We start from the raw sequence: 10,146 nt of genomic DNA, 5'->3' as shown, positions 1-10,146 counted from the left end.
GACTTATCGTTCAAACATGTAACATTTATATGAGACGGCTTTAAACAATAATCTTTACCCTTTATATTAAATAAGATTAGTTTAACATGTGAAATGTCCATAAAGTATCATCATATGATGGGCTTTAGGGCACATTTCCAACACTGGGCACGAGATTTTTCATTGTGTGCTCTTTTAAGGCTTGGTTGATGATCAACTGAGAATTTGAATGGATTGCAAACTTCTTTGTCATTAAGTCATTCTCTAGTAGAAGGTTGTTGGTTAAAGCCTCGTGTTCTTTTTCGTCGTTGGATGCTTTGAAGCATATAGTGTCGCGGGCCTAGTTGGCGCAGTTAGGAGCCGCAGAACATAGGTTGGTGCAACGAAGAGCCGTGGTCTAAGATAGGCACAGTTAGGAACCGTAGAGTAGGCAGGTGAGGCCATGAGCCTCAAAGCTAAGGCTGGCTTAGGCTAGGTTGGGCGCAACAGGAAGAATTAGGCCACTAGGTCTATGGTGCTTGGTGGCTGGCGATGTGCTGCTCTATCATTGAACTGTTATGGGTGATGAAGACAAGACATGTTTCGTTCCCTGGTGGTTGGTGGAACTTTCCTATAGGCTGGGTTGTTGCGTCCTTTTAGTATTCGTCTGCCCTTAGCACGCTATCGAGTTGAGTTGCTATGTTCGTGAGAACAGAAGTAATCTTTGCATTTGTCAGTGTATTTAGGGTGGTTTCGTCTGCTTGATCATGTCAATCAAAGGTAACCAGCTCATGTTGGCCACATTTCTCCAAAAAGCTTCATCGACAGTTTTTATATGCTGGAATCAGTATTATTGCTCTATTACAAGCCTTTGTACTTCTTCTTGGATTTCCCCTAATGTGGTAGTGGAAACTCTGGCTGCCATTGGTGTTGACCAGCTGGTCTATGCTGCAGTTGCAATGTATGTCATTCGTTTCTAGCTGGTAAGCGAGCTACTCATTGTCGTGCTTGGCGTGGGCTACCAGTTAAACTTGGGTCAAACTGCTCTTATGCTTCCTTCTATTTATTGTTCTGCCAACTCCAATGCTTGATAGGAAAATCTCCTTATGGGCCTACCCGCAAGTGGATGCTTCACGTCGAATATTCGGAATGCGCATCAAAGTATGAATCCAACCGCGAGTGACACTGACTCATGGGCTAAGTCGGGAATGAACGCTTGCGCACTGAGATAGGTGAAGACATTTTGAGTGGATTCTTGTTGGGACGTCATAGGAAAGAATCACAATCATTTGTGTTTATCCTGCTTTTAGACACCTCTTCGTTAACCAGAGTCGTCTGTTGCGCAAGGACGGTGGTTAGATAGACGACTTGCCAGGACAAGTGTATTTCGTCATTCGGGGTGAAAGATTTCGGATGACGGGGGTCTTCATGAGTGGTGGAAGTGTAGTGAAATGCATGTGCAAAACTTAGGCCCGAAATGGGCAAACTTGGAAAATGAGGTGAAAACATCCCTGGTTCATTCGTCGGTCCGGTGTCTAGAATTCGAGTCACCTGAACTGATGTTGAACTGGTCTAGGTCGCGAGTTGAGTTACTAGAGTAGGTCGTGGAGTAAGCCAACCTACTTGGTTGGCTGGGCCGTATGTTGGGGCGCATAGGGCTCATGCGGGGGTCGGTTGCCTCTGGGCATAGACTGCTTATGCCACCTATTAGGCTAGAGCCGTTTGGGCCGTGTGGCCTACTAGCAATGCATGGGCAAGCTTCCTGCCCGTGGGCCTCTCCTACTGACTGGGCCAGCTTCGCTGCTCTTCTATGTATCTAGAACTAAGCTTCCAGCGCTTGGGTTACTTAGGTGGCAGCAAAGGTTGCCATGATGTAGGCCTTCTAGTCCTAAGCCTTCTACATGTGCATGGTTGCTGCAGTGCCCACGAAGTGGCTGGGTAGTGGCCTTAGTGTGGTTATGCTCCATGGCGATGAGGCTTCTCATGTAGTCACGTTGAGCCTTGAGGAACGTCGTCGTAGGGCCATGTCCTCATCTCTGTTCTTTGGTCCAAGTCCATGAATGTATGGGTTTCCGTTCGTCGTGGTTTATTATCGTGTGGACAATGGTGACATTGTTTTAAAGTATCTGCATTATTATTTGATGAACGGTATTTGTCGTTATTGTCTGGAACTCGAGATAGATTGGCTAGACGGTAGGTAATTTCTACCTGAACCTATAACGATAATTGTTTTGTAGTTGTCATATCCATGCTTCTGCTTATTGATGTTTTGTTCAAAGTTCAAACACGATATGCATTTTATTTGAGATGTTTTGGGAAATTTGAAGTGTTGTTCCTTCTTCAAATGTACGCCCAAATCCCAAGTCCCAGTGTGTTGCGATCCATTACTTATCTAACTCTTTACTAACAACTTACGTGGAACGAATTCCCTACCATTATAGCGTCCTGGACTATTCAAGAACAATGTTGAGACATTTAGGGAATAAGTGTCCGAGCATAATCCATAATTTCGTTATTTATGAATAGACGCAATGACCACATCAGGAAGTAGCTCTCCAATTCTTCGGAACATGACTTGAGATTAAGAGTTGCAATGATCCTTTCTTGCATCAAGTTGTTACATTGGACGTTTTTAAAAGTTCATACGATAGGAGACGAATGATGGGACTGTAGGGTGGGAGCATAATTACCTGCATCATATAGTCTTGCTTGACAATACTGTAAATGACCCCCATCACAACAGCATAATGAGTAACTCCATGTCTTTTGGGATGGAAGGACGTGATTCCCACCTATAGAGTTAGGTGTCAGTAGTCTGACATGTGTTGAAAATTATCAACCATAAGCAATTAGAAATTTGTGCTGGTGTAAGATTTTTTTCAGAGAAATATACAGATCTGAACTAGAACTGAAATACTTCTGAGTAATGAAAACAACGACGAAGAGATTGCCAAACATCACAAGACCACTATTCTGGATGCAGAGTCTGATTAATAAATTTTAAACTGTAGAGTTTTCAATTTTGTAGTGAATGACGACTTAAGAATGGCCCAAAATATTATATGTCAAACATTTCAGTCCTAGTTCGACAGTCACAAAATAATCAAATTTCACAAATTCCAAAAAAAATGCATCCCACTTTTCAGTTTGTACATTTACACCTAACACCCACCATTTGGTTCAGGTTTTTGCTAAAACCTGAACCAAACCGAAATTATTGTCCAGTTCAATTTTTTAGGGTAAAATCAAGACAAGAGTTAATTTGGGATGTGTGAATATAATCTCTGGAAAAAAAAATTCGACAATCCCCTACATATTTGATACCCTCTCCTAGGGGTGGGTTCAGTACAGTTACTGTACCAAAACACTCGTACCAATTACTATACCAAATTTTTTATTTAACAAAAATTGATTACCATTACCATACCAAACTTTCGGTATAACAAAGTTCAATATTGTCAAATAGTTCAGTTGACATGGTATGACAATGGTAATTGCCACTTTGTTTTGGGACAAAATCTGTTTTTGTTTTTTTTTTAACACAATTCAAGTGCAAAACTTCTTTTTTTTTTTTTTTTTTTTTTTTTTTGTACCTTTATCTCATACATTGTAGTCTAAATTCATCTGTTATTCATCATTCACAATTCACATACACAATAATTCAAATGATGCATTAAGATTTATGATGAAAATTAAGTTTACAATCCAAGTAGAAGTTACGAACCAAAACAAATAGAAGTTAAAGTTTCTAACCAAATGAAAATTGGAACTAAACTTCAAAAAGTAAAATTCATTGATCAATTCTTCAAGTTTGAGATGTCGAAGCTTTTGGAGGAGGTATTGAACTTGTAAGAGATTGAGTTTGTGTCAAGCCTACATTACAAACAAAGAAAACATATTAGTAGCAAGAAGCATTAAAATTGAAAACCTTTTAATAACAAATTTATTGAAAAAATTAAAGCATATCTTACTTGTTTCCACTCATTCCATTTCCTTGTAAAATTAAAGCATATCTTCCATTGGTTCCTTGTAAAAGTTTACTTCATCCGCCCTAAAGCCAATCACTAATACACACTAGTGCCTCTACCATTTTAGGAGTCAAGAATCCCTAAAAGGGTCCACAACCCTCCTCCTTACCCTAAATGTATTTTCACTAGCAATAGTAGAAGTGAGGATTGCGAAGATATCTTTGGCTATTTGTGAAAGAATTGAGAACACTTTTGTGTTTGATTTCCACCAACTCAAGAGATCAAAGTCACCAACAACAATGCTAATATAAGTAGGGTTTTATTTTATATTTTTGGTACGGTACGGTAATACTGTGGTAATGGTATCTATTACCAATAACGTACCATAAAATTTCAGTACGGTATAATACCGTACCATTACCGATTGTCACAAAATCGATATGGTACGGTTGACAATTTGGTTGGCATGACAATTTGGCAAAAAAATCCACCCCTACCCTCTCCTACAAAATAAACTCGCAATACTGACTCCATTTGTAATTCCATCAATTACTCGTCTATTAATAAAAATGAGTTAGTTCGGCCAATCTTCTTATACCTTAAGTTGAGAATGGTACATAAAAACCACCTATTTTTCCTTTTTCTGAGTTTCTAAATGTGTTATTGGATTCCAGACTGGGTTTTGGACTGATGCTTGTTTCTTATTTACTCTTTCTATTTGGACCCTCTTGAATTTAAAATGCATTCTCATTGAGAAAAAAAAAAAAAAAAAACACTGTCAGAAAAAAAAAAAAGAAAAAAAAAAAGAAAGAAAACTCCTAAAAAGAAAGGAACCTTGTAGCTGTTAAAATCAATATAAAAATGGCACCAAATGCTTTATGACTACGAGGTTCAACGGTTCTTCGCAGTTAACGTTAACGTCCGGACTGAAGGTGGTGGCTTGGCCTCGTAATCTCCCAAGGTCAAACGGTGAAAGCTACCCTTTACGACATCGTATAACCAGACTATCCGCCCAAACAAACTACGTAAAATTCCACAGACGGAAAACGTTTATTCGCTCTCCTCCTCCTCCACTTAACGTAGCCAACCAGGCAACCATCTTTCCTCTTCCTCTCTCGCTCTCTGTGCCTGAAATTCCTTCAAAACCTGAGCTTCAATTCTTCCTTTTTTTTTTTTTTTCCGGAAAATTCGTAAGGTACTGTTTTCTCAGAAACTTTTGAATTTATTTACTTTTTACGGATTTAATATATGCAATTTGTATGTCTGTTTGTGCTGTATCGTTCGAATTAGGTCGCTTCGATATGCATTTTAAGTGTAAATCGATATTATAAAGGATGAGGTGTATTAGATAGCTTTTACACGTATTGGATCTTTAAAATTTGGGTATATCGCCGAATTTTTGTATAATTTTATCAATCTGTGGAAATTTAATTAACAATTAACTGTAAATCTTAGTTTTAATCAATGTTTAATGAGTTACTTTGATCAGGTCCAAGAATTCAAGAATTTGAGCTGTTGTTGGATTTAGTCCAATTTTTCTATATTTCAATTTTAATTAAATTTCTTGATTTATGCATGTTTAGTCAAATTTTTAATTTGAATATTTAAATATAAAAATTTAACCACTTTCAAGGAAAATAATTAAAAGAAAATTTATATGTCATCATATATGATACCTATATCATAAGTTGATAAAATACATTTAACTTGTAATCAAGATATGTACAAAGATGAATAAAAATTCGCCTACCTATCATTCATGACAAATAGGTCAAATTTTTTTAATCGTTGATGCATTATAAATGCATACTAGTATATATGTTGATATATCTTCATAAATAAATAAAAAAAGAAAAAAAAGAGAGAAATATATATATATATATATATATATATAGTATCTACAAGACTGCAACATAGATTAGTTAACACATATAATCTGTGATGGAGTATAAGAAAAAAATGAGATACAAATTAGGTGCAAGAAAAAGGGGAAACAATATTTAATTATTATATTTAATCCTAAATTTAAGTATAAGGATAAACTATAAATAAAGAATGACATTTATCACAATTTTTTATAATAAAAAGAAATTGATGTGGATGATCAGTAAAAGGGCCTAACTCAACAAAATAGACTAAACCTAATAATGACTCACAAAATTGGAGTTAAATTAAGTTACTCATGATTTTAATTGTCCCTTCCGCGTGCAAAAGAATCATTTAACTAGTCCTAATTAATTAGTATCGAATTCGCAGGGAAGTGTCTACAAATTGTAGTTCTATAACGTTATTATTTGCTTATGTGTGCATTTGATATAAATTGTGTTTAATTACTTAGGCTGCTTCAATTTTAATATGTTGCAACGGTCATAGTTCGTTATATAGTTTGACGGTTCCTTTTTGTTACTTACTGCAGTTTATTGAGGTTCCTTGTGTTCCCAATCTGTTTGATCCAAATTGTGAGAGGGTACCGTAGTAGTACACATAGCTGATTGCTTTTTGCATGCGTTTCTGTTGATTGGATGAATAAAAAGCGGCATTTTGCGATATTCACCACTGCAAGCCTTCCATGGATGACCGGCACTGCTGTCAACCCTCTATTCCGTGCAGCCTATCTTGCAAAAGATGGGGAGAGACTTGTCTCTTTGGTCATCCCTTGGTTATCGTTGAAAGATCAAAAACTAGTATATCCCAACAACATCACATTCAGCAGACCTACGGAGCAGGAGGCTTATGTCCGTCGCTGGCTTGACGAGAGGATTGGATTTAAATCTGATTTTAGTATACTTTTTTATCCTGCAAAGGTACATACACCGGCAGATTTAATACAATTACCACTGTACACACAAACCAGTTTACTTGCTAGTCAAGAGTTTCATTATATCAAGGGAATAGCTTTATATGCCTTTCAAGGGTAGGATGCGTAGAGTGTCATTTATTTAATTTCCGTTTTGGGTCTTTCCTGTTCTGTTCAGTCCAATAAATTCTGAATTTACAACTTTTAGCCTATCTGTTGATGGAAGCCCGTGGCGTGAGTCCACCTGGTGGACATCCAGGTTGAGCCATCTACCCCAGTGCCCTATCCAATATTCTCATTTTTTCTTCCCTTCGTACCTTCAAGGATGTGTGCTGTTTTTGTTTCCATTCCTTGTGTAGTAGTACCAACTTGTTACGTCAATTCTGTTGCAGTTTTCCTTAGATAAAAGGAGCATCCTTGCTGCTGGAGATATTTCAGAAGTAGTCCCTGACGAAAATGCAGATGTTGCCATCCTTGAGGAGCCTGAGCACCTTACATGGTTTCATCATGGGAAGAGATGGAAGATTAAATTCCGGCTGGTTGTCGGAATCATCCACACCAATTATTTGGAATATGTGAGAAGGGAGAGGAATGGAAGAATGCAAGCATTTCTTCTTAAATATCTAAATAATTGGGTTGTCGGAATATATTGTCACAAGGTACATCTTGATAAATATTAGTTTTCTAGTAATATATCTTTTGCTTTCCATCACTTATTTTATCTAGCCTCTTCTAGCTTTTGCATTAGACTTGGTGAAATATGCTCTTCGAGTTGTTACTGTATGACAACAAAGCTGTACTGGTAGTTTGTTGGACACTTTTTATAACTCTTCTTATGATTGACGATGAAGAAGTTTGAGAGAGATGAATGCGGATATCATTGTCATCGTCTTGCTATACATGCTAACCAGATCTCAACTATGACGTATTGTAGGTAATCCGGTTATCTGCCGCCACCCAGGATTATCCTAAATCCATTGTTTGCAATGTTCACGGAGTCAACCCAAAATTTCTGGAGATAGGCAAGAAAAAGCTAGAGCAACAACGAAATGGAGTCCAGGCCTTCACCAAAGGTGCCTATTACATTGGGAAGATGGTATGGAGCAAAGGCTATAAGGAGCTACTCAAGCTTTTTCAGGATCATCAAAAGGAATTAACTGGACTTGAAGTTGATTTATATGGAAACGGGGAGGACTCTGATCAAGTTCAGGAAGCTGCCAAAAGATTGGAACTGGCCGTTCGAGTCCACCCTGGTCGTGATCATGCTGATCTTCAATTTCATGAGTAAGCTTCTACCTATCTGTCCAGCTTCATCATAAGATCAAATTCATTTTGTCCAAATTTTTAATGACATTCACTAATTGTCCAACATCGCATTATACCACCAATCTTTTGATGATACACTGATTTCTGTTTATACAAGTACGCTAGTTTTCCGGGGTTGAAAATTCAATTAGTCTCTATCAAGGGCTGGTCAAGGGTAGTTTTATTACCAACTCCTTCCAAATATACCTCTATTCACTTGAGATTTTCTTTCATAGAGATGATCGGCCTGGTTGGATATTGACATATTATCCTGGTACTCTCTCAGTTATAAAGTATTCCTCAATCCAAGCACAACGGATGTGCTTTGCACAACAACGGCAGAAGCATTGGCAATGGGTAAAATCGTTGTATGTGCCAATCACCCCTCAAACGAATTCTTCAAGCAGTTCCCGAATTGCCGCACATATGACAATGCTGATGGGTTTGTTAAGGTCACACAGCAGGCGCTTGCTGAAGAGCCTGCCCAGGTGACCGATGCACAGAGGCATGAGCTGTCATGGGAAGCTGCCACGGAAAGATTTCTACGGGTTGCTGAGCTAGACCAGGCATTTACAAGGAAACCGTCAAAAAGTAATTCGAAAAGATTTATGTCTACCTCATTAGGCCTTTGGAGTAGTGTGGAGGATGCATCGGCATATGTGCATCATATGGCTTCTGGTTTTGAAACAACAAGAAAGATATTCGGTGCAATCCCGAAGAGTTTGCAACCAGATGAGGAACAATGTAAGGAGCTTGGGCTGGCCATACCTGCAGGTAAACGAGGTTCACGAAAATAATGTCGTCCTTTGTTTGTATGATAACATTATTCGGGACTCTGGAGTATCTTCATTATCAATTTCAGGACATGCTTGCTTGGCTACTGAGGTATCCAAATCAATATGTGTAAATTGTTCCATTTTTCCTGCCACCTGAAGTTGAGAATCGGGTGGGAATCAAGGAATAATTTATACGAAAGACACGAGTCGAATAATGTTCATATACATTGTTGCCTGTAACAATGTGTTCTATTGAGGGAGGGTAAATTTGCATTTGTAATTAAAACTGCAATGTACATATACATTGTTGTGGATTACCATTTACATTTAATACGTGTGATTACTTTGTATTTTCCACCGCGCTCAACTGTTTATGCATCAAAAGAAATGCAGGTACGTACTAGTGCTTGAATGAAAAGCAACGTCGGAACGTAAGTATGCTTTTGATGGTTTCAATTCGTTTAAACTGGCGGGTTTTACTCAAGATACAAAACTAAAGCGGACAAAAATCGCATAAACAACTACAAACCCCGCACCGCTTAAATTAAGCATGTCTCAAGCCAAGCCTTACAAATTTAAAACGTCCATGTTACGCGGGCTTACATTTGGGTTTTTATGACGACTGTTCGATATGTTTGAGGCAGCTGCTCACAATGTTTGTAACAGCTGCTTGACAGTACAAATTGCTTCAGCAGTGGAACTTAAGAGCAGTTCCACCGTTGCTAGGCCACCCTGGTCAATAGGCAACTCAATCCTCTTAAATGAACAGTAACTGTCTGCAGTAATTACTAACTGCATAAGTGCATATTCACTCCTAAACTGAATAACCCACACATTTCGTATTAAAATATTGTTATTTTTTATTTTATAAAATAATAAAAGGTAACTTTATTTTTAATTTCGGATAATAATAAAAGAATGACTAAAAGTTTTTGAAAATATTGAAATGTAGTGTAAAGTGAAAGAACATGGTTAGTCTTGTAGGCCTATTTGATTGAATGATCTAGGGTTTAGAGAGAGAGAGGGGTTCGGCAATATTGAGAGAGAAGAGAGATTGATTTAATTGTGAGGTATATTTGAGTCACCTCATTGTGCCTTTATTTATAGTAGTAGGATAGGTAAAAACCTTTCCCTTTAGGATTACAACATTGAATAGGTAATCTACTCCTAATAGGAATATAAGATACATTCCCAAATTCCCTAGGATTTACACAATCACATTCCTATTATAAATATGACTACAACACTCCCCCTTGAGTGTGTAAATACTCAACAAACTATCGCATCAGTTCTTCAACAGATAAGGTAGAATAGTTGATGAAGTCATTGGCACAACGGGTGA

General features: G+C 37.7%; 1 protein-coding gene across 1 annotated transcript; it reads left to right on the top strand.

Moving 5' to 3' along the window:
• Positions 1-4,718: 4,718 nt before the first annotated feature.
• On the top strand, positions 4,719-9,167 carry LOC103932702 (digalactosyldiacylglycerol synthase 2, chloroplastic-like). The gene is made up of 5 exons (XM_009342339.3): positions 4,719-5,121; positions 6,343-6,730; positions 7,116-7,382; positions 7,658-8,007; positions 8,315-9,167. The coding sequence occupies exons 2-5, from the start codon at positions 6,449-6,451 to the stop codon at positions 8,823-8,825; spliced, it is 1,410 nt and encodes a 469-aa protein (XP_009340614.2). The 5' UTR covers positions 4,719-5,121; positions 6,343-6,448; the 3' UTR covers positions 8,826-9,167.
• Positions 9,168-10,146: the final 979 nt, after the last annotated feature.

This window comes from the organism of the source record quoted next, unplaced genomic scaffold (assembly GCF_019419815.1).
Source record: "Pyrus x bretschneideri cultivar Hongxiangsu unplaced genomic scaffold, Pyrus_bretschneideri_v1 Contig87, whole genome shotgun sequence".
Taxonomy (NCBI): Eukaryota; Viridiplantae; Streptophyta; class Magnoliopsida; order Rosales; family Rosaceae; genus Pyrus; species Pyrus x bretschneideri.
This window is presented reverse-complemented; position numbering and strand designations above follow the sequence as displayed.